The sequence below is a fragment of the Perognathus longimembris genome, chromosome 13, assembly GCF_023159225.1.
Source record: "Perognathus longimembris pacificus isolate PPM17 chromosome 13, ASM2315922v1, whole genome shotgun sequence".
NCBI lineage: Eukaryota > Metazoa > Chordata > Mammalia > Rodentia > Heteromyidae > Perognathus > Perognathus longimembris.
The window spans coordinates 28,747,970-28,773,141 of NC_063173.1; the positions used below are offsets into that span (position 1 = coordinate 28,747,970).

Sequence of the window (25,172 nt, forward strand, 5' to 3'; positions counted from 1 at the left end):
TTTTCTTGTCAAAATGAAAATCTCTTCATAAATGAAGCAGCTGTGGGTTTTAACTACTCACTTAAAACATAAGAAGCAAGTGACAGAATTCTATTGTCTCACTCGCTGCTCCTACTGTCCCTCATTCCATTAGACTTTCATTTTGTAAAGGTTTTGTATTTTATCTCCTGCTTCCATTTTACTTATTTATTTCTTCTTTTTTACCAGTATAAATTAACTTCACAAATGGATTTCTTTGTGGTATTTCCATGCATACATATCATGTAATTCAATCTAATTTGGCCCCAATTAAACCGGTCTTAGTAGATTTCATTATTGTATTTTTATACATGCATACAAATCACATTGATCATAATTGCCTCCATATCGGCCTCTTTTTCCCTCTTATGGGTTCCCCTCCCAAACTTTCCCTGCTTTATGCTCACATCATTTGTGTCTATGTGTGTATGTATGTGCCTCTAGAGTTCATGTATGATGAGAGTGAACATTAAATATTTCTCTTTCTCAACTTTCTCACTCAGAGAACATTAGTTCTTTGTTTCCATATTTTTTTAAAGAATGTGTAAATATGACATTTTTGTTTTCTATTCCTTGGTTAATGGCATTGAATATGACTGTATAGATTGGTTATAGTAAATAGTGCTGCCATAAACATGGAGAGCTGATTGATACCTCTATGTATGCTGACTACATTCCTTAGATATGTGCCCAAGAGCATCATCTCAGGGTTCTACATTACATCTGGTGTTTGAGATTCTTGAAGAACCATGAAACTGATTTCCACAATGGCTGCACTAACTTACATTGCCACCAATGGTGTATAAAGGTTAAAATTTTCTCCTTTGACTCTGTTAGAAGTAGTTATTACTATTATTACTGCTGTTAGTTAAATATAATAGGGCTTAGTGATTAGATATTTGGAACTGTCAACCAGATGGAGTAAATACAAACCAAAGCCTTCATATTACTTTCCTATTTGTATGCCATGGAAAATTATGTGAACCCACTGAGCCTTGGTGATTCCAGCAGTGAAACAGGGGCAGCAGAGCACTCTCAGATTCATTTTATGATCAGAAGTGGTTATTTAAAAAAATACAACCATGAGAAAGAAATCTTAATTGAAAAACCATCTTATCGTAGGCATTCTCGCCTCATGTTTTTCTTGGTACTTATTAACATACCTTTTTTGGTCCCCAGATCTCTTTCCTGAAGTTGCTGTTTTAAAAGTATTCTGCTGAGTGGATGTATTTATGCACTCTAAAGCAGATCTGGAGTCTGAAGTAGCCAAAGCAGCTATAAAACTGAGAAATACATTCATAGCTTAGAAACCATGATAGGTACAGGACTTTACACTTTAGTTTTAGTATTTTTTTTTGGTGTTAAAGAGAATTTAATTACGAAGAAAAATTTCAGTAAATTGTGCAGAAATACTTGTTTCTACACCATCCTAAAGGAAAAGGAGAGTTTTTGGAATTGAAAAGTTATAAAAGTTGGGATCTTAAATTGTAAAAATAACCAGAATGTCAAAAGTTCTAAAAGCAGAACTCATTTTGTGCAATGAACATAGGAAAGACTACTGTATAGATTTTTAATTTTTCTTTTTTCTCCTTTTAAATTAAGAAAAGCTTTGCTTAAGGGTTGCATACTTTTATGGAGTAAATCTACTCCTTTGGAGTAAAACTAGTGCATAAGTAGTTTCCAATTGTATTTAGCTTTTTCTGGTTGGAATTTGAAAAAAATGAAAACCTAAATAAAATAAGTGGAAGTTCCCTGACTATTCAGGTGAATATACAAAGCTTGAAGTAGTAACTTTATTTATTCCAAGTCACTTAGTAGATGTTGCTGGTTACTTTAGGGGATTAGTCTATAGCTAAACAAAAACCTGGCAATTGAATTTGTGACTGTAATAATAGGAAGCAAAGAGCTTTCAGTAGTTGGTAGCCTGCCCTTACTTACACTTTGCTTTATGGAAAAGCAAAACATGCACTGAACTTGAAAATGTTTCTTTATATCTTACAATCTATTTGAAGTAAAACTAGCTACTATTCTAAGGTCTTGTCTTACTCTTTAACAATCCTGACAGTGGAAATACATGCAGGTATTACTTACTCAACTCATATCATAAGTGGTGGAGGAATTAATTTAAGCTGTCTGGCTCTTTCTAAAGCCCATCTCTTAGCCATTTTAACATAATTGAATTATGCTTGTTATAGTCAGTATACTAGGCAATTCAGCCATTGCACTTTGGAATAATTTTGAAAAGTTACAGCAATAATAGAAAATTTCTTGTAATCTGTGCCCACAATCTAATCATTGACACATTTATTTTCATTCTTTAAATGCATGTATTTGTGTATGTCTTTTGACTCATTTGAGTTTTTTGCATGCACCGATTCCTTCCTGTATCTACATTGATTCCTTAGGCTCATGTCTCAAGTACACAGTTACACTGGTTGTTGGTCAAAAAAAACCAAACTGTCTAATAACGCTACTGGATTAAGATGAGAATCTAGAAGTGGCATGAGTATTGTATTTAGTCCTTGGTGATATGTGGTGTGTGTGTGTGTGTGTGTGTGTGTGTGTGTGTGTGTGTGTGTGTGTGTGTGTGTGTGTTTGGTGATTTGTACTTCTGTTTTCAAGAAATGTCTGTTCAGCTTATTTGCTCATTTCTCAAGCAGGTTCTTGAATTGGGGAGAGTTTTATTTATTTATTTTGCCAGTCCTAGGCCTTGAACTCGGGGCCTGAGCACTGTCCCTGGCTTCTTTTTGCTCAAAGCTAGAACTCTGCCACTTGAGCTACAGCGCCACTTCTGGCCGTTTTCTATATATGTGGTGCTGAGGAATCAAACCTAGGGCTTCATGTATATGAGGCAAGCACTCTTGCCACTAGACCATATTCCCAGCCCGAGAGTTTTAAGTTTTAACCATGACACAATGCTACTATGTTTTTGGTAACAGTTATATGAACTTTTTGTTTATTTTTATTATAATGATTTTTATTTTATTATTTATTTTTATTTTATATTTTACTTTATTTTTTATTTTTATTATAACAATGTATTAATTGTACAAATTAATGTTTGTCACTGTGACTACTTTTAATTTTTATTAGCACACAAGCTGTTTTAATTGTGACATTTTCATGCATGTATACTACCAATCTACCCTATGCATTCCCCTCCTATACTTATTTGTCTCTTAAATTCATTTCAACATGGTTTTTCTTTTGTCTTATTTCCAGAAGTATATCTAGAAGTATTTGGACCATACTCACTCCCATTTACCCTCCTTATATTCTTCTCTCAGCTGATATCTGATGTTTAGCAGAACCTGTTTTACTTTTTCATTGTGATACTTCTATGGATGAATATGGATGGGAAAGTAGATGAAGTGTTCTATAAATACAATCCCCTGGCATAAACCTCTGTTCTAAATAGAATCTGGCAATGTATTTTGAGAAGCAATGGATAACCATAAGCAAAATGAATATTTCAAGAAATTAACAAATTTAAAAGCATTTTGACATGTTATGATTATACAGTTATAAACACCATTCAAGAGAAATATGAACGATGTGAAATCAATCAGTATCTTATTTCAGGAATATTAGTATGAGTCAAGTAGGTTTGTAAATAATTTACTTTAATGCAATCCAGACTAGCTCTGAACTCTTGATCTTCCAGCCTCAGCCTCCTGCATTCTGGGATCACAGGCATGCATAATCATGTGCAGCTAAATATGTAAAGATTATGATTGAAATTTATAGTTAGAATCCAAATATGCATTGTAAACTGAATAGTGGAGCAACATTTTCATTTGTAAAAATTAATGATAGCCCTCTCTCACTTTTCAATAAGACAGAACTAGAACTAAAAGAAGTATTACCTAGGACTGGGAATATGGCCTAGTGGCAAGACAGCTTGCCTCTTATACATGAAGCCCTGGGTTCAATTCCCCAGCACCACATATACAGAAAACAGCCACAGGTGGCGCTGTGGCTCAAGTGGCAGCATGCTAGCCTTGATCAAAAACAAGCCTGGGACAGTGCTCAGGCCTTGAGTCCAAGCTCCTGGACTGGCAAAAAAAAAAAAAAAAAAAAAATTGTTTAACAACATTAAAAAGAAGGCATCACTTACATAAGTTTTAGTTCCTTTGTATATAATAGAATAAATTCAAAACACTTGTATCATTGGATTGTTAGGCAGTTGTGGAGTTTATATCATGTGAAATACTGTCATGGGGTTCTCACCAAGTAAATAAATGCTCATTAACTAGTGTTCTGGTTATAGCAGGCATACAACTAGTAGATCATAATTAATTCAGCTCTACTGGGGGATGATTTTGTCTTCCAGAGGATGTGAAATTTAACAATTGCTAGAGTCATTTTTAGTTTTTATACTTTGGGGTTAGGGACTAGCACATTACTGGCATCTATCTAATGATAAACTACAGAGATGCTACTAAGCATCATATAACATACCATCCAGGCATCTCAGAACAATGCTTATTCAGTCCAAGATATCTGTGCAGCAGAGGTTGAGAAATCTTAAGCCAGCAAATGGGTTCAACTCCTTTCTCACCAGCTTATGTGAGGACAGCACTGTAAGAAACTTTGGTCCAAAAGAGAAAAAGTGATGAGGGAATGTTTCCTTCATAGAAAACAAAATTCATGTATGACACCTCCAAAATACTTTTAGGAAGATATGTGTGTTGTAGAGATATGAATATAAAAGACACACACACACCCTCCAATCTTAGCATACTGTAATATCTTTGAATCAAAAGCAAAGATATATTTTCAGCAGACATGACAGAGGAAGAACGGATATGAACATCCACACGATGACGGACTGTTTACCTTGGTGGAGAAGGCAGATAGCAGCTGCATATATTTTCACATTTCTATGATTGATATAAAGTAGTTGTTCTGCTTCAATCCCTCATAAAGTCATTCATCAAATTCCAGCAGCAGGTTAATTAGAAACCAGGCTGTTGACAGTTACATTTGGATGTGCCTCTGGAAAAAATTAGAGTTTCTATGGGCCAACCAGTGTTGACTGAACTGAAGGACTGTTGTGTGATTTAGTAACACGTGTGGGACCCTCACAAATAATTTCATTAGGTGGTACCAAAACATCATTTCAAGACATCGCTACAAAAATTCCCCAGTGAAGAAATACTTTTCTTCCTCAGCGTGAAAATTATGTACACTTTTTCTTAAAATGATGGGACAAATGGACATAGCCTTTAGCACTACACTTCCTGCAAATATTTGCTGAATGGATGTGTTGATTTGACACCCCTTCCTAAAACTACTTAAAGATAATAAATTTAAACACAAACATTAACACAATAAAAATGTACTGTGAGATATAAATGTGAGGCTACTTAGATCATTTAAAATATGATTCAATTTATAAAACTTCTGTGTGTGTTAGTTTGCAAAGCTAAAAAATATGCATTTGCTATTTTCCCCAATATTTCTCCATGGCTATGTGCCAGGCACTGTGCTAAGTGCTGAGAATTTAATTAAGGTTGATGTTGAGAATAATCTCTTGCCCATAAGTAACTTACCTTGTAGAAGGGGATTTGGACCAAACACAAACAAAATGATTCATTAAATATATTCAGCTTGTAATTACATTGGTTAAGGAAGTATAATCCAATTTATTGGATCATTCTTGTTTTTCTTATAATGCAAATGAGGTATAATAACTTGTAGATAGTTCAGTAATACATTTACAATGGTCATCTAATCAATCTAGAGTGTATTTATTGTTGCAGATGTCTTCTTTAAGATTGTTTGCAATGGTTAATTATCCTAACTGCTGAACTTGACATAAGAAATTTGGATTTGTGTCAATAAAATGTTGACTCTTTTAAATAATATTTCTGTCTTTTGTATTTTAGGGTTTTTGGAGCGGCTATACTTCTTACTTCTACTCTAAATATGCTAATCCCATCAGCAGCCAAAGTGCATTATGGATGTGTCATCTTCGTTAGGATATTACAGGGACTGGTTGAGGTATGGAACTAAAAGAAAGCATCATTTTAAATTGGTGATATTAAGTAAATCAATTTATGTGTGCCTTTATTTCTAAATAATTATTGGAACAATGAAAATGTTAGATAAGGTATTGAAAGATTCAACCCAGAGCCTAGACACTCTTCCTCTAAGCTGCTAGTCTCTAGGAGCTTTAAACTAAGTCTCTCTTGGCCTTTACTCATGGTATACCTTTTTACTTTAATACTTCGTTGAGTATACTTTTATGAATACATATTATATATTATAAGAATATAAATAAGAATAAAAATATAATAGTTTTCTTTTTTTTGCCTTCAGAGTTTAAATAAAATAATACTTAAAAATTTGAGTCTGGGGCTGGGGATATGGCCTAGTGGCAAGAGCGCTGCCTCTTACACATGAAGCCCTGGGTTCGATTCCCCAGTACCACATATACAGAAAATGGCCAGAAGTGGCGCTGTGACTCAAGTGGCAGAGTGCTAGCCTTGAGCAAAAAGAAGCCAGGGACAGTGCTCAGGCCCTGAGTCCAAGGCCCAGGACTGGCAAAAAAAAAAAAAAAAAAGAAAAGAAAAGAAAAAAAAATTTGAGTCTGGCCTGCTTGTCATGCCTTCTCTTTACAAAGAGTATAGCAGGAATAGATAAATAGTATAAACTATTACACAACTGAAAAAAATTCTCTCACTCAAAAAAGGAAAAAAATAATGAAATAAAAGGCTAATAAATTTTAATACCTTTGATTTTAAATATTGTTTTCAAGAAGGGTGAGTTCCAATGATCTAAGACTTACATCGTCCTGATATATGGAAAGCACTGGACATACTGCCTCACAAGAAGAACTCCTAAGTTTCACAAACGATTAAGGATTTCAGCTAAATTTAATAATAAAAAGGTTTTATTTTTTGTTGTTATTCTAATCAGAGGAATCTGAAATGGAAAAAAGACCTCAAAGGTGAAGGCATTTGAATAGGTCACTAAAAAGACTTCATATTGTATGTGGTGCAGAGTGAAAACAGCAGCTTACTCTAACACCTGGTAGCTGTTTCAGAGGAAACAGTGTCAGAGAAGTACTGTGCTAAATTTCCAATGGTTCTGCTTCCTAAATGGTGATATTTTGTCTTCACCATCACAGGGTGTGACATACCCAGCCTGCCATGGGATATGGAGCAAATGGGCCCCTCCTCTGGAAAGGAGTAGGCTGGCAACCACATCCTTTTGTGGTGAGTATCGGATGTGGATGTAGTTATTGTGCCAAAGGTTTATGAAATTATGGCTGCAACTGAAAGAGTTCAAAATAAACTCACTTTAAATCTATGCATATTTGATGTAGAACACTGATTTTTCTATCACTTATTTTCATTTCTTTAGTTCTTATTGCTGGTTTTCAATCCTCTCTTTCTTCTGTGCTTCATATTTTTCTAGGAAATGATCCATTTCATCCAGATTTTCTCATATATTCATGGTTGAATTTTATAATACTATGTTATTATTTTCTTTAGCATATTCATGCTGTTTATTTTTATTATGATCTGACACAAATGTATACAAGACCAAGGATATAACTTCTAAACATGTTTATAAAGTATAAAGCATAAAGAATAAAAGGTTATAGATTTATGTTTGCAAGTATTCAATTTATTTTGAATTCTGGATGGTATTAAAATCAAAGCATGTATTAGAATTCATATTAGATAAAAATATGTTAGAATTATTGTGGGTGAAAGTGATAAAGTCCAAATCATACAACAGACTGCTTATAACAACCATAATTGAAATTAATATGGTCTCCACCTATTTTCCAAGAATTATTGCTATAATTTTGTGCTTATTAAAGCTATTATTTGTGAGAATTCTGAACTTACTGGTCTTTTGAGTATGGTTATTTATTTATTTATTTATTGCCAGTCCTGGGCCTTGAACTCAGAGCCTGAGTACTGTCCCTGGCTTCTTTTTGCTCAAGACTAGCACTCTGCCACTTGAGCCACAGCACCACTTCTGGCCATTTTCTATATATGTGGTGCTGAGGAATCGAACCTAGGGCTTCATGTATACAAGTCAAGCACTCGTGCCACAAGGCCATATTCCGAGCCCAAAGAGTAGTTTGTTCCTTTTTTTTTTTTTTTTTTTTTTTGCTAGTTCTGGGCCTTGAACTCAGTGCCTGAGCACTGTCCATGGTTTCTCTCTCTCTCTCTCTCTCTCTCTCTCTTTTTTTTTTTCGGTCAAGGCTAGCACTCTGACACTTGAGCCACAGCTCCACTTCTGTCCATTTTCTATATATGTGGTGCTGGGGAATCGAACGCAGGGCTTCATGTATACAAAGAAAGCACTCTTACCACTGGTCCATATTCCCAGCCCTTACTGGTCTTTTGAGAAACAGTGTTTATAGACTTCAGTTTCAACTTTTAAACTGGGAGCTTTTTCAGCTAATCTGAAACTAACAGCTTATAAAATCTTTTAGGACAGTTCATTGATTTAAGGTCACTTTCTTGACTATAAAGTACTCATGTTTTCCATTTTGATACTACGTCTGTAAGGAAGGAAATACATTTTCTAAAGTAGATAAGCGAGAATATAAATTTATTTTTAAATTTAGATATTAGAACTACAGTAAACCACAGTGAAAGATTAATATTGTTAATACATGTAGATCAAAAGTAGTACCATTCTTTTGATTTATCCTTTTAAGACATTATTTTCAGAATCACGTTTGATCAATTTTAAAATAAAGCCAACAAACACTACGTAAATCTCAACCTGCATGCCTCTGCTACTAAGAGAGGCAATACTTGAGCTTCAAAAATAGCCTTCCAGTGTCTAGCTTGTGTTGACCTACTCTGTCACCAGCCATTCTTAGTCTGTGCAGGACACAGGCTAACTAGCAATGTTCTTTTGTTGTTCTAAAATGTTTTGTCTAGGGTAGATGAGTGTTTTCTTCTCTGTAGTCCTGTGCTTTTGTGTCAGTATACAGACATGAATATAGGGGGATACATGTGAATGTGAGTGCATCTATGCCTGCATTTGAGTGTGCAAATATGTGAACCAATCAGATTGTATGAGATGAAGTCAAGAATTTGTAGCTAATTTTCTTCCTTTTCTTCTATCTTCCCTTCTCCTTTAGGTTCCTATGCCGGAGCTGTGATTGCAATGCCTTTAGCTGGTATTCTTGTGCAGTACACTGGCTGGTCTTCAGTATTTTATGTTTATGGTATGTTACATTTCTATAGGACAGCATTAAATGGAATGTGTGTAGGTTAAGAGAAACTGGTTTCTCTTATACTCAGAGATAGATTGTTGACTGTATTTCTGTGTGTGCTCACTTACTTTCTTCAAGAATATTTTCTTTATGGTCTCAGAAGAAGCAGAGAAGATATTCTATGTCCATTATTTTTTTCTGATTTGTTATTTTTTGTTTTAAAAGTCAGCGATAGCCTGGAACAACCACTAGTGTGAGGACTAGTGGCTCATACCTGTAATCCTAACTTTTAAGGAAGTTGAGATTTGAGGATCACAGTTCAAAGCCAGCCAGGGCAGGAAAGTCCATGTGACTCATCTCCAATTTACCATTAAAAAGCTGGAAGTGGATCTGTGGCTTAAGTGGTATAGTGCTAGCCTTGAGGAAATAAAAAAGTTAAGCTACAGAACTCAGGCTCTGAGTTCAAGCCCCAGGACTGGAATATACAAAAAAAAAAATGCATCACATTGCTTATGGAGATTGACATATGAAATGTATTTTATGAACTTGATCATGAGGGAAAAATTGTTATTTTGCTATGTTTCTTGGTTATTTCCAGATTCAGTTTCTCCCAGATTGAATAGGGGTAAAAATATGTAAGAAGGCAATATTAATTCAGAAAACTAAACTAATTCCTTGGAAATATCAGTAACTGCCTGTCTCAGAGCACATCTTATTCCTCATTTCCCCAGAATTAAAGCAAATATGCTCTGTGTTTAAAATGAAAAGTTAAACAATATATCTAAACAGGAAATAAAAGGCTGAAAGTTTACTACTTCAAGTACCCTAGTCTTTCTTTAAAAGCATTTTCTTAAAGAGTATGTGATAATAGTTTGTATGGCCATACATGAAATACCCTGACTGGAGCTTTCATTCATTACACACTTGGAGATATAATGAAACTATGAAGTAATAAATACCTATCAAACATTAATAATTTCTTTATAGTGAAAAAATATAGCAACTTACACATGAATATTTCAAGTTATCTTCTTTACTATTTATAATTGAACAAAAAATTCAAAATCAAAATATTAGATAATCTGAAAATATCATACAATAAACCATGCTTCTTTATTAACTGTAATTTGCTCTAATTTATTCTTTGTAATTGGGCTATACATTTAATTCATGTTTGAAAATTTAACAGATAAAACTTAAACAGTAGAGTAAGCTGAAAAAGCTAATAATGCACACAAAACAATAAGAGGACATATGACACTTTACTTCAGTTACTTAAGAAATATAATAATTATTGAGTTAAATCAATTCTCATGTCCTGGGTGCTTAATTTGAACTGCCTACTATGCTGGATGACTTACATATTATTATCTCCTTGAATGTTGCCACAATCTCATAAAGTTGAATTGCTTTTCCATTTGATATTGAGGGCTTATAGAGATTCTGTTACTGATTGGGTCATATATCTAAGGAGCCAAGATTTGAAATTGGAGATTTTTAGTTTATACTACAATATACAAATTTTCACATTGTCTAGACAAAATTATGTTTGCTTCCATGTTCAATGTACAATATATCAGCAGTTATGTATGGTATTAAGGAACATGTCCTTGAGTTTGAATAAGCACAAAATATTATAGTGTAAAATACTTTTAAATTTAAAATTATTTACCCAGGGGGAAATTGTTACCCAAGGGAAAATGAGAATAGTATGAAAGTAAACAAAATCACAACATGTTTCTGTTATTAGTGCTTACAGATTTATATTGAAAAATAAGAAAATATTTTAATAGTGAGAATTCTAAATAAATAAGATGATGAAAGGATGAGTAAACAATTTGTGGCCTTGGATTTTATAACTTTAATTTTCCCAAAGAATAATCATTAGATAATAGGATTACAGAAAATAAAATAGTATAAAATGAAACAGTATAAAATTTTACCATGTAAATTTGTAGCCCATTTTCATCTAATACTTCCACTTAGGATAAAATATTCTTATGGGTTTTGTTTAAGAATCTGTTTGCTAGGTCTGTAAGTGCACTCAGGAAATGACAATGAGCTATTTTTCCCACCAGAAATGCAGATTGTTTAAATATTCAGGGGAGGTAAATATGAAAAGGATTCAGCTGCATAAAATTATTTGAGGACAAGAATTTAATCTCAGTTCTTATATTTCCAGAGTACCTGGAATAGGAATTGCTTAGGGACAGTTTGCTGGACATATAAATACTTACAAACTACACCATTTGCTATTAACTTGTTGAAAGATTCTTGAGTAACAGTGCTGTCTAATAGAAATGAAGAGATACAGCCACAGGTCCAGCCTTCAGGAAACTTAAACTCTGGTGACAAGAGACAAGAAGCAATGGCTTATAGTCATTTGAACAAACACAAATATGAGTTCTCCTCATATAGAATTTGTTGGTTTTGAGATTATGGTAGTATTTTGGCATGTAACTGCTTAAGTGTTTGTGCTGACTTTCTTTGACTTGCTTCTTTTAAATTATTTCTCTCAGGAAGTTTTGGAATGGTCTGGTATATGTTTTGGCTTTTGGTGTCTTATGAGAGCCCTGCAAAGCACCCCACTATTACAGATGAAGAACGTAGATACATAGAAGAAAGTATTGGAGAGAGTGCAAATCTTTTAGGTGCAATGGAGGTAAGAATCTTATTCTGGTGTTTATTCCCATTCTTATTATCCATCTCATCATTGTTGGTGAACTATTTTATGTCTTTATGCAACAAAGCTAATCTGGTATCTATCATATATTTCTTTTGGATCCACCCACATTCCTTGACTCATTTAAGGATGACTCCAACATCCTCTAATCTGTAATTTCTTTTAATTCATTGTCGTGATGCTTGAACTCAGGGTCTGTCTGGACACTGTCCCTGAGCTATTTTGCTCAAGGCTGGTGCTACCACTTTGAGCCACAGTGCCATTTCTGGTTTTCTGCTGGTTAATTGGAAATAAGAGTCTCACTGACATGGTCTCACTGACTTTCCTTCCCAGGTTGACTTTGACTGTGATCCTCTTATCTCAGCCTCCTGAATAGCCAGGATTACAAATGTGGGCGACCAGTGCCTGCCTTCCTTAAGTATCTTAACATGGGACCTGAAATATAACTCCATCCATCAAGCAAGATGAGCTTTAAAATAGTTCACTATAATCATGATTTAAACAATTTTAATGAGTATTTAATTTTAAAATTTGGAAAATTTAATACCAGTTATGAAAATTTTGTTTATTTAAGTATTCAAAATGTAGATTTTACATATGTGCATTTATATTGTACATGTTCTAGGAAATACTGAAGCATTAGAATGCCAGTAATAGAAATTACATGGAAAATATTTTCATATACTTACCTTTTTCATAATAAAATAATACCATTAAGGCGTCTTATTATGAATGTCAAGTATTAAAAGATAATTTTCTGAAGCTTCTTGTAATTACTTGATTTCTTTGGATTTGTCTGCACTGAAAATGCAGTTCCATAATTCAAACTTTTCATTTCATGTGTCATCAATACATAGAATTTAACAGATAGCTATCAGATACTGCAAAAAATAAAGAGGAAAAAGCTAGTTTGCATAAAAAGTGTGACAAATAAATTGAGCATCTCTCAGTCACAGCCAACAATTTTTTTACACTGAAAGAGCTCTTTCTCCTTTTTCCCTCTCCTCCCTCCTCTCTCTCTCTCTCTCTCTCTCTCTCTCTCTCTCTCTCTCTCTCTTTTTTTGGCCAGTCCTGGGGCTTGGACTCAGGGCATGAGCACTGTCCCTGGCTTCTTTTTGCTCAAGGCTAGCACTCTGCCACTTGAGCCACAGCGCCGCTTCGTTTTCTGTTTATGTGGTGCTGGGGAATTGAACCCAGGGCCTCATGTATAGGAGGCAAGCACTCTTGCCACTAGGCCATATCCCCAGCCCCTTTAAATTTTTTTTTTTTTTTTTGCCAGTCCTGGGCCTTGAACTCAGGGCCTGAGCGGTGTCCCTGGTTTCCTTTTGCTTAAGGCTAGCACTCTGCCACTTGAGCTACAGACAGTGCCACTTCTGGCTGTTTTCTATAGATGTGGTGTAGGGCTTCATGTATATGAGGCAAGCACTGTTGCCACTAGGCCATATTCCCAGCTCCCCTCCTCTCTTTTAAATACTGTTTTCTCCATTCTAAGCATGCTTCCTATCTGGTCTGTGTCTTTAAGTAATTTTCAGAGAACACTTCTTGTCTTTGGCATTTTATCCTAGGTAAAAAGACTGGCAGCTTTGGTTGCTAAGCATATCTGAGCCTTTAATGAATAAGAAATTTCCTATGAAATATCATCCTGAAGTGAAATTTCCATGGTTAAAAAAAAGTTCCTACGATTTAGTTCCATGAACTTGATAGGTTAGCATTATAACACCCTTCCTGCAGAAGGAAGACCACTTAGAGTGGCCTGATAATTTGTCAGATTGGCTTCTCCAGAAACAGGTGGTGATGCAGGAGTGGAAGGGTTGGGCATGGGCTTACAATGTGCATTGGCGCCCCCTACCTGCCGAGGCTGTGAGCAGAATCTAAATACAGGCTAGTCTTTGGTTAGCTTTGAATTTAGCTACAATTTTTAGCTAAAAGACGGTCTCCATTAAAAGAACAACAACAAAAAAACTATTTTCCAAATAAAGTTCCAAATAAAGTTTTCTGGTCCGATTATAAGTGTGCTATGCAGTTGTTTCAAACCTATTTTTCTAATGTTGAGAGTGGATATTAGACAACATGTCAAATGTTGTGATAGGTATGACTGCTTCTCAAATATGACAACGTATTAAAAACCAATATAAAGATTTGATTTTATTTCAGTAGTCAAATTCATAAAAAGTTTAATATTTTAAATGCTGAAATCTTAACCTATAATTGATTATATACCATCTTAGTTAAGGATAGTGTAGTTAAGGATAGTGGCTAACTTACTTATTTTCGTAAGGATTAGTAAGAAATTTTAAAAACATTTTTTTCACACTATTGCAATCCATTGTCATGGATTTTAGGCATAAAGAATAAGCTTGGCATAGTGAAACAAATACACTGATAAAACAGCATAATTTGCAACTTTACATTTTTCTATAACTTATTGCTTTATACAGCTACTTACTTAAACCAATAATACACAGCTTAGTAATTTTAATGTCTCAAATATCATAAACAACTGGTTGCCATGTGCTAGGGCATGCTGGATGGGACACCCAGCTGTGTGTCATGTTACTTTTTCAGGTTCTGCACCCGAGTCACAGAACATTGATGACATTAACTATTCAGAGGACATAATAATATGTAGTGGCATAAATGACTTAAGAGAGAATCCTGAATCCCACATTCCTCATTTTTTTCTGTTCTCTTCATCTGAAATATATTTACAACATTTAAATGAAAATATTTGGGACCATGCCAGACTGCTGATTTGACAGCGATGATTTAGCTGAAACGCATGAAAAGTGCTTAGAAACCAGAATCTATGCTTTTGGAAATTGACACTCCATAAACCCAAACTTCTGCATAATTCTGAAAGCTACAACAATTTAATTGGGAAAAGGGGTTGATCTCTTATTTTTCACTTTTTCAATACTTTTTCAGATAGCTAGGGTCAAAAGTAGTCAAAATATTCTCTTTTGGGGATTTCAGAAATTCAAGACTCCATGGAGGAAATTTTTCACATCTATGCCAGTCTACGCAATCATTGTTGCCAACTTCTGCAGGAGCTGGACTTTCTATCTGCTGCTCATTAGTCAGCCAGCATATTTTGAGGAAGTGTTTGGATTTGAAATCAGCAAGGTATGTAACAATTGGCTTGTTTAAATGCTTGATCATTTTTGTATGTAAGTAGGTATTAAGTTTGGTTTATATTCCAACCTTCATTTCTTTACTGAACAATTATCTGCTGGGAAAGAGGCTAGGTTGTCTGACTGTCCTGACTATTCTACTACTCATATGAATTTCTCTCTAGTGCTGGGAATCCAGCAAAACAAATCTAGTCTTTCCCTTTCTGGAACTTTCATCTTAATTGTGAGCAGCAATGCAGCTCTTCCCTTTAAATCAATGTTATTTCATTTAAGTCTCAGAATAGAGCAAACATAATAAGAAGATATACTATTTTTTTTTTATCAAATTTTTATTATCAAACTGACGTACAGAGAGGTTACAGTATCATACGTTGGGAAGATATACTATTTGAATGAAATTATACATAGGAAAATGTACCTATAATTTTCAATCATTGGTAATTATCAATCTAACTTTTCTTCAGTGTTCTTAGAGGCCTGTTCCATTAATAGATGTAAGTTTGGCCAAAAAAATCAGAAATATTCTTATATTCTTTTTACTCAGTTTGTATTTTAGCAAAATTTGTTGAATATAATATATTCAGCTCATTGATTGAGACAAAACACGCAATTACCAGTTATATAACAACACGTTGAGTACCCTAGACACTTAAGAAATAAAATTATCTTGAAATTTTTTGTGAGGATAAATGAACTTTGAATATGACTTTAGGAGATTGTAAGTCTGCTCATTTTCACAGACTAGCTTCTTTGATTGGCTAGGTGGGAAACAATCATTTTTATTTTTCTGATGCATTTTTATTCTATCTAGTTATTTAAATGTACCTAAAATCACACTTGCAAATGACATCATTGAGGCCGTGATCATTTGATTTTGTTGTTAATTCTCTTTACTAGGCCATTCAAATTCAGGTAAATCATATATCCATTCAACCATTTATCAAGATTTACTAAATGCCATTTCTGTGCCAACCCCTTTGTTGAGCCCTGAATGCACTGGTTTACACTGGCACTGGTCTTGCCATTTCTCTTCGTGTCCTTACATAAGTCCAGCTGGGCTCTTGCTATTCATATTATGTCCCTGCTTAAAAGACTATGTGAAGCTTGGAACTGAAGCAAACTTGAGTTTAGGAGTAGCTATTCTAAGAGCTCTTTTGTAATCCCCGTTTCTAAGGAAACTGTGGTACCTATCCCTGGGAAGAATGGCTGCTTTCGACAGGGTTCCTCTTTCTGAAGCAGATCAAACATCGCAGGGTAGCCTTTGGAGCTCTGAGAGGTGTTACACTTCTCTGCAAAGGATGCTGGAGGTGTGAGTCCATTTTCATAATCTAGGACAAATATGACACTGAGAAGTTATTAATAAAGTGAGGTCTCATGGTGGGGGAGTGAAGGAATGACTGATGTTCATACAACTGGCCCTATATCCCCAATTAATTGAACATGCTTTAAGAAATAAATGATACTTTAAAATTTAATTTAATTGTCAAGGTGATAGACAGAGGGGTTACAATTACATATGTAAGGTAATGGGTTCATATTTGTGGTGAAATTTTATTTAAACTTCATAGGATAACTAATCCATATATGAATGTGTGTTGTATACACACATTTTATATTTGTATGTATATGCCAATACTTCACTGTGAAGCTTAAATCCAAAGCCACATCAAGTTAGATGCAGAGACCAGAAGCTTAATCTCCATTTCCTCCTCTATACATATCCAGTAAATCTGATTACAGTTTGGTGTGTATAATGAAAATCTTGCTGGGCACCGGTGGCTCATTGTTGTAATTCTAGCTACTCAGGAGGCGGAGATATGATTCTGGTTCCACGCCAGCCTGGGTAGAAATGTGAGGCTCTCAACTCTAATTAGTCACACACACACACACACACACACACACACACACACACACACACACACACACACACACCAGAAATGACCCTAAACATATACTACACATTTGTTATTTGTTTCACCTATTGTATTTTTAAATTAATATTGTGGATACATTCTACACAAAGAAGTTTGTCTTAAGAATTTGATTTTTAAATTAATTAATTCATTTTATACTGGTTCTGGGGCTTGAACTCAAGGCCTGGGCACTGTACCTAAGCTGCTTTTGCTAAATGATAGTGCTCTAGCACCTACCACAGCACTGTTTCTGGCTTGTGTGTATGTGTGATTAATTAGAGATAAGAGTCTCATATATATTTCTACCCCAGCTGGCATTGAACCACAATCCTCATATCTCAGTCTCCTGAGTAGCTAGAATTACAACAATGAGCCACCAGTGCCCAGCAAGATTTTCATTACACTAAACAAAAATAATCAAATTCACCTGAAATATGTATAGAGGTGGAACTGGAGGATTAAGTTTCTGGGCTCTGCATCTAAGTTGATGTGGCTTTGAATTTAAGCTCCACAGTGAAGTATTGGTATATACATACAACTCTAAAATGTGGTAAAAAATAAAATGTGATATACAACACCCATACATGACTATGAGTTAGTTATCCTATGAATATTACATGATATTTCACCATGAATATGTATTACACATAAGCTAGCTATACTAGTGAATTGTGTATATAGTAATATATACTAATATGTTATACATAATGTGTATAGTATGTGTAAAATAGAATATAATGTATAGAATGTTACTATATACTAATATGTAGAACATAACATATTAGTATATATTAACATACACACATCTTTGTATATGTATATTACATCTGTCTGTATCATATGAAAACTTTTTTTTATCCACTTGAGAATGAATTTATGGAGGAAGGCAAATGCAAGCATTAATGAACACTTTTAAAGGTCTGAATACAGAAAATATCACAGTATATATAGAAATGTTTTTTTAAAACGTTATATACAGGGGAGAGATCACTGATTGAGTGACTGGCTGCTCATTGCTTCCGGGTAGATTTCCAATTTGGGAAAACATATCAACTGCAGAGAGATGTAATCTGAATTTTGACCCTAAGAAACATAGAAGTGGGACCAATGTCTAAGATTCTGTAATTTTTATGCTGACTCAATTATAGATTCCAAAAAATTAGCTTATTCTCACAAAACCTTAAAAGAATGAACAAACTTGTGTGATTATCATCAGTAATGCACTCTGATCATCTGGCAACTGACTGCTTATGATAAGTTATCGAGTTTGAGGTGACATTTAAAACCATTTTCATGAAGTTTGAAAACTTCTCTGGGCTTGCCGAGATTATATACAGACTATATCCACATATTAAGAAACTATGATTTTGCGTACATGTAAATGCTAACCAGTGGTAAATGTTTCACCTTGTTTACTCATATGAATACATAATAAATGGAGGATAATTAAGTGAAGAATTTTTCACTTATTACGTGGAAGATGGAAATTGCTCAGTGACTATGTCTGTAATTCTAGCTACTGGGATAGATAGGGGATAAAGGTAGAAGGATAATGGTCCAATTTTGGCTCATGGCAAAGGGGGGCCCAATGTAAAAATAACCAAGTGAAAATGGATAGGGAAGAGGCAGATACATGTAGCAGAGTACCTGGCCTGGCAGTTGTGAAGACGGGGTTCAAAGCCCAATGCTGCCCTAAAAAGGTTTCTTTTGGAAGATGTTTCAAAATTGAGACAGTCCATGTAGGTTTAGGAAATATACCCACTTTCAAGCTTTTTGGCTGCCATATTGAATATAAATAGCATGGTTTGGGGCTAGGAGTGTGGCTTAGTAGTAAAATGCTTGCCTAACATGCATGAAGAATAAGAGCCAGGGTTTGCTTCCTCAGTACCACATAAACAGAACAAGCTGGTAGTGGTGCTGTGGCTCAGGTGGTAGAGTTATAGTGTTAAGCAAAAGAAGCTCAGGGCCATTGCCCAGGAAGCCCAGGACTGGCCAAAATAAATAAATAAATAAATAAAACCACCTCAAAAAGCATGTGTAGATGATAGTAGTGAGGCTTGAACTCAGGACTCGCATTCTTGCTTGGTTTTTTTCATTCAAGGCTCTACCACTTGAGCCACACCTCCACTTCTAGCTTCTTACTAATTAATTGGAGATAACAGTCTTGAATTTACCTGCCCTGGCTGTCTTCCAACTGAGGTCCTCAGATATCAGCTTCCTAAGAAGGATAATAAACATGAGCCACTGAGGCACAGTTTAAATATCTTTAAAAATGTATTTTACATACTACTGGAAAAAGAAGAAAACCACTGTCTTTTTTTTCAAGATGATATTTCAAAAGAAATATTTACCTAATATTGGTTGATTTGATGTCTTTTTCTGTTATTGGAGATTATTTTTATTGGTTATAAAGCTACTCTTGTTCACACAGAAACTGATTTTATATTTGATGTCTTTTTACCTCATATTTGTCGAGTCCTTACTAAATGTCCAACTTTCAGCTAAACCAAACACATTTACACACCTTGTCTTATTTTATTGTTTTACTTTCTTAGCACTTATCCTAATCAAATGAGTTAAGAACTCAGTCTTTATACTCAGAATTGGCTTAAATCTTGTCCCTGGCAAAAGCTAACCCTAAGTCTCATTTTCTTCATTTACTAATAAAACTTAAAAGTACCACTCTGTGTGGAAGAGATAGCTAAAAAGCCTGAGCATTTACTTAGTCATTCAGTATTTCAATTAGTCATCAACAATCCAAGTCATGACTATTATACTGCAATCTACATCACTGTAAAATGAAAAGTAATCTTTGCCTTACAACGTCATCAATCTAATTGGAAAGATGTATTTAAGCACAAATAGTAAACATCCAATATGTATCCACATTCATTCATGCTTTCTTTCCTTTTTTTCCTCTTTTTTTTTGTCTGATCCTCAAACTTGAACTCTGGGCCTGGGCATTGTCCCTTCAACTCATTTTGCTCAAGGCTAGAGCTATACCACTTGAGCCATAGTAGCACTTCTGGCTTTTTCTGTGGTTACTTGGAGATGAAAGTCTCACAGATTTTTCCTGACTGGGCTGGCTCTGCCTCTGCCTCCTGAGTAGCTAGGATTACAGGTTTCGATCCATATACTTAAAGATAGTATACCTATAAACATTTCCTGTACGTTTACACTGGATATATGTGGTAATACCCTACTTACATTTTATTTGTACTTTGTATCCTTAGAATACTTAGTAAAGGCTGTCTTGTCCATAATTAATGGTTAAAAATGTTTTGATGCTTTGGGATTAGGTTTCAGATTATTTTAATTACTATGAAATTAGTTGAGAAACTACATACCACCTTATAGCCATGTGACCACATATTGATCCTGACAGAAAAATGTCGTAAATTGGAGAACTGACTTGAATTACCTGGGCTTTTATTTTGTTGAAATAAATATATGTTATGAAAGTGTGTATATGTGTGTATAAATGCATATATACACACATTGTACATATATGTGCATTTATACAATGCACATTCAATTTAAACCTTATACATTAAAAACAAACTTTATAATCTTTTCAAGGTATGTAAAATTCATTTGTCCTTTTTGTTTCTTTTCCTTCTATTCTTGCCTCACGTTGAGGATAAATTTCAGCAAGCACATTTAAGAACATAAAGTAGACAAACAAGAGTGAATCACAAGGTGCAGGAGAGTTTATTCATGAATTCAAAACTTACTGAGTCCTACCAATATTTTTTTCAATAAAATAAAAAAATAGTTTAAATTTCCTTAAGTTTCATTGTTTATTCTGCAGAAGTCAGTGTTCATTCTAGGAATAAGTAGTCATTTGTATTCACCACATTGCTTTTTTTACACATAAACAGTTGATGGATTGAGAAAACCAGCCCCATTGAGCTGCTCAAATGTATGTTCACATACGTTTCCCCCCTTCTTCTTTTTCTTTGTCAGGTCGGCATGCTTTCTGCTGTGCCACACTTAGTCATGACAATCATTGTGCCTATTGGGGGACAAATTGCAGATTATCTCAGAAGCAAGCAAATCCTTTCAACTACTACAGTGAGAAAGATCATGAATTGTGGTGGTAAGTGGATACATCGCAGCAAAGACATGCATTTAGGCCACTAACTTTTCATCTACCTGAGTGAGTGATGCTTTTAACTGCATCAGACTACTTATTTGCAGCTAAATTTGTGTCAAACCATTTTCCCACGTTCAATTTTTCATAACTCTTTCATCATTGAATAATAATGTTATTTTATGTTTTAACCAATTTAACCTTTATGACCATTGATTTTTAGATTGTCTGAAAGTTAAAATATTAAACACATGAAGGCCTCAATAACCTCTGACATTTTTACAATTATTATTATTATTTTGATGTACATTTTCTGAACTAAAAGTTTTTTTTATAATACTTTATATCTTTATTTCATAAATTACAATGTCTTCCTTAATTATACTGCTTGTTATTTATATTTGCAGGTTTCATATTTTTTGATTCTTCAAATGTTTCATTTCTTCATAATCCTACTGCATTTTATAATCAAGTTTAACCTTGGCTCATCTAAAATCTTAAAACAAACATCAAAATAGCAATAAATTATGTCATGATTATTAAAATAAAAGTAAACACTGTGGACTTACATAAATGTGCTATCAAAAGCTCCCAGTTCCTCTACCTATGTAACTAAATCAAATGGTATGGGCATGTATAGCAGTTTGGTCTCACTGTCTAAATTATACAAATTCCTAAAATGTTTCCATGTGTTTATTTCCAAAGGTTTTGGAATGGAAGCCACATTGCTTCTGGTTGTTGGCTATTCTCATACTAGGGGTGTAGCCATCTCATTTTTGGTACTTGCAGTGGGATTTAGTGGATTTGCCATATCTGGTAAGATATATATTTTATGCATTTGTTATTATGATCTTGGTCATATAAGTAATATGATCAATATGTATATATGTAATCTTATAGACAATCAAAACATTTAGATTTGTTACTATTCATTTACCCCCTATTTACTGTGTTTTCCCTCTGTTACTGCTTATTGCTTGTGAAGAGAACCTTTTCACGCTGTGAGGTGAACATCTCATATTAAGTATTGGATGACAAAACATACCTCATTCCATTCCCATTATATCTTTTAGCTAAATGATGAACAAGCAGCTGTTGAACACATGTTATATGCCCAGTATCTTTTAAGGAGTTGTGTGGTGATGCTTTTTATATCATAGAGTTTTATGATTCCTTTAGTAAAAGCTTGTATGTGTATTTCAGGCTTTAATGTGAACCACTTGGATATTGCTCCAAGATATGCTAGTATCTTAATGGGCATTTCTAACGGCGTTGGCACATTGTCAGGGATGGTTTGCCCTATCATTGTTGGTGCGATGACAAAGAACAAGGTAAGATAGAAGAAGATAGGAATTCCGTCATCGACGATTCTCTGTCATGGCTGGGAAAGAGTTATTGTATTCTCCTTGTTTCTTCTAAGTAAGAAAGATAGTTGTGGCCTAGAATAAACTATTTCTCTAGGATCTGAGATAGTCCCCTTTCCCTAATCTATAAGCAAGATGTTTCTCAACACTTACTTATTTTTCAGAGTAGGGCTATGTATATCCTATTATTCATATTATCTATGTGTGACAAAGAAAAGAACTTTCCCTCGTAGTTATTAAAATAGACAAGAAGTTTGCCCAGCTTTATTTGCAAACCCCAATTTATACTAATTTCCAGTTGTCCATAGGCAAATATTATTGTCAGCAATTTGTCCTTTCATGTATATATAGAGGATCAAAATTATGATTAAACAGAAAGAAATAAAGGAAATAAGTGAGAATAAAAGTTAATGTAATATACACTTCAGAGAGAAACAATATGTTAGCAAAAGGGTAAATCCTGATTCCTTGTTGCCAGCTTCTCTTTTAGTTTGCAAGTAAAATGTAAGCCTCAGGAAAGTCTCAAAGCCTGGAAGTTTGTCTCAAAACAATACCGCTAATTTGGCCTCTTCCTGCCAACACAAGTGTATAAAGAGTATAAAGGGGAAAAAAAAAACCATATGTAAAGGTGGCTTGGAAGCTTCCATGTAATGTAATAAAATATTCAATTACCCTAAAAAAAAAAAGATAATCCAATGGCAAAACCAGGTATAGGGAGATGGACTGGAGGATCTTTAGTTCCAGACCAGTCTCAGCTACAAAGGAAGAATTTGCAATTCTTATAAGTAAAAAGATAAATCACTGGAAATGGAAAGGAATTATTGGTATCTACATAACCAGCAAGATATAGATGTGCATGAAAGTTTATTTTACCAGTAGCATAGTGTATTAAATAATAAATAATTTTGCATAAAGATTCTGGAAGAGCAATGGCTTTATATAATTAGGTCTTGGCTATCCCCAAACATAGCATTTCACCAAAAAAAAAAAAAAAGTGCTACAAGTTTTCCATCGTGAGGCACCATCGTGAGGCGTCTATTATCACAGTTCATTTTCTGTCTCCACAGTCACGTGAGGAGTGGCAGTATGTCTTCTTGATTGCTGCCCTAGTTCACTATGGTGGAGTGATCTTTTATGCAATATTTGCCTCAGGAGAGAAACAACCATGGGCAGATCCTGAGGAAACAAGCGAAGAAAAGTGTGGCTTTATCCATGAAGATGAACTTGATGAAGAAACAGGAGATATTACTCAAAATTATATAAATTATGGTACAACCAAATCTTATGGAGCCACAACACAGGCCAATGGAGGTTGGCCCAATGGTTGGGAAAAGAAGGAAGAATTTGTACAAGAGGAAGTACAAGATGCATATACCTATAAAGAACGAGATGATTATTCATAACAAATCTAATACGGGGTGTACTTTTAGTGATTGTGATTAAATTAATTGTGATTGCACACAAATATAACAAAGAGTGGTGTAAACAATGTAAACATATCAACCAGGCAAGTCTTGCTGTAAAAATGAAATTCAAACAAACCCATGAAATTACCATCAAGTGCAATCTGTAGAAGTTGTGAAGTTCATCTTTTCCATTCAGGCCATCATTCTTCCGTTTGTGATTTAAGGCATCAGTGTAGAAACAAATAGTTTTTCATTGGATTCATGAACTAAAACTCATTATCATTTAATAAAGCACAACTACAACAGTTGGCATATCTCATCCTACAGAAGTTAGGAAGCCAAAGCTACTTGATCATGCAAAATGCACTTATATATTTGTTACACTGTATTGCAAGATATCATGCAGAAGTCCTGTTTAAGTGATACTGAAAATTTCAAATTGGCTACATTAGCTGTTGGTAATATTTAGTAAGTTTGAGAACTAAGATGTCTTTCAATTAAAGAAGCATATGGTACACTAACAGCCAGCAAATTGTACTGACCAAGCAGCTCTTAGAATTAATTAAATAGTTTGGGATATTTTGTGTGCCTCAAAAATGCATATCTTGCAGTATTTGTATGAAATGCTAGGGCACAAACACTTATTTTTGTGAAAGAGAATTTGTAAAGTGAGGGGTATGCTTCATGTTCTTCCATTCATTACCTGACAGTATAAAACACTTTACATTTCAATAAAGTTCAACTTTACATGTAGCATATTACAGAAATTTTTGCAAAAAGAAATGATAAAAATCAATAGACTTCAATGTATTTTTATTACAACTTTGTACTGGTTGTAACTTACATTAGAAAAAATATATAAATATACACGATAAAGAATCTAAGAAAGAATTTATTATGAAAATATAGCCCTTAAAATGCAATGTTAACACCAAAAAGAAATAGAAAAATGACTTAGAGTCCTTCTTTAACAATTGCATATTATATGAAAATTGTGCCACAGAGCTCTATGTAATATGGGAAAACAATAGAGATATTATAAGTAGAAAATTTTATTATTTAAAGTCCCATAAAAAGATATTTGTCTTAGATAGGACAGTAAATTATATTAAAATTATATCTATGTCTATATCTATATACCTGTATATCTTATACATATCCATTAACACAAAAACATAAACAATTTTCACACAATACCAAATATAGCATACACCTAATGTTGGGTTAGGGGACTGCAATTTCTACTTTCATAGAGTCACAATTTTAGATGAGGAAGAGGTATTTTGCTTGTCATTTCTTAATATAACTCAACAGGAATTGCAACATTTGTGTATCAAGCAATAAGTGCAATGCATAAAATTTCCTCTG

General features: G+C 34.2%; 1 protein-coding gene across 4 annotated transcripts in view; it reads left to right on the forward strand.

Annotated features, from left to right (window-relative positions):
• Positions 1 to 23,919, forward strand: part of Slc17a6 (solute carrier family 17 member 6) — a 39,374-nt gene extending 15,455 nt beyond the window's left edge. For 2 of the 4 annotated variants that reach the window (XM_048359874.1, XM_048359876.1), the window contains 9 exons: positions 5,910 to 6,024; positions 7,154 to 7,241; positions 9,140 to 9,226; positions 11,734 to 11,876; positions 14,871 to 15,020; positions 20,908 to 21,040; positions 21,740 to 21,850; positions 22,238 to 22,365; positions 23,466 to 23,919. In XM_048359874.1, the coding sequence (XP_048215831.1) occupies positions 5,910 to 6,024; positions 7,154 to 7,241; positions 9,140 to 9,226; positions 11,734 to 11,876; positions 14,871 to 15,020; positions 20,908 to 21,040; positions 21,740 to 21,850; positions 22,238 to 22,365; positions 23,466 to 23,801 (1,291 nt within the window). In that variant the 3' untranslated portion in view covers positions 23,802 to 23,919. Of the gene's footprint in view, positions 1 to 5,909; positions 6,025 to 7,153; positions 7,242 to 9,139; positions 9,231 to 11,733; positions 11,877 to 14,870; positions 15,021 to 20,907; positions 21,041 to 21,739; positions 21,851 to 22,237; positions 22,366 to 23,465 lie in introns of all 4 variants that reach the window. The other 2 variants (XM_048359875.1, XM_048359877.1) reach the window with 2 other exon arrangements.
• The last annotated feature ends 1,253 nt before the right edge of the window (positions 23,920 to 25,172 follow it).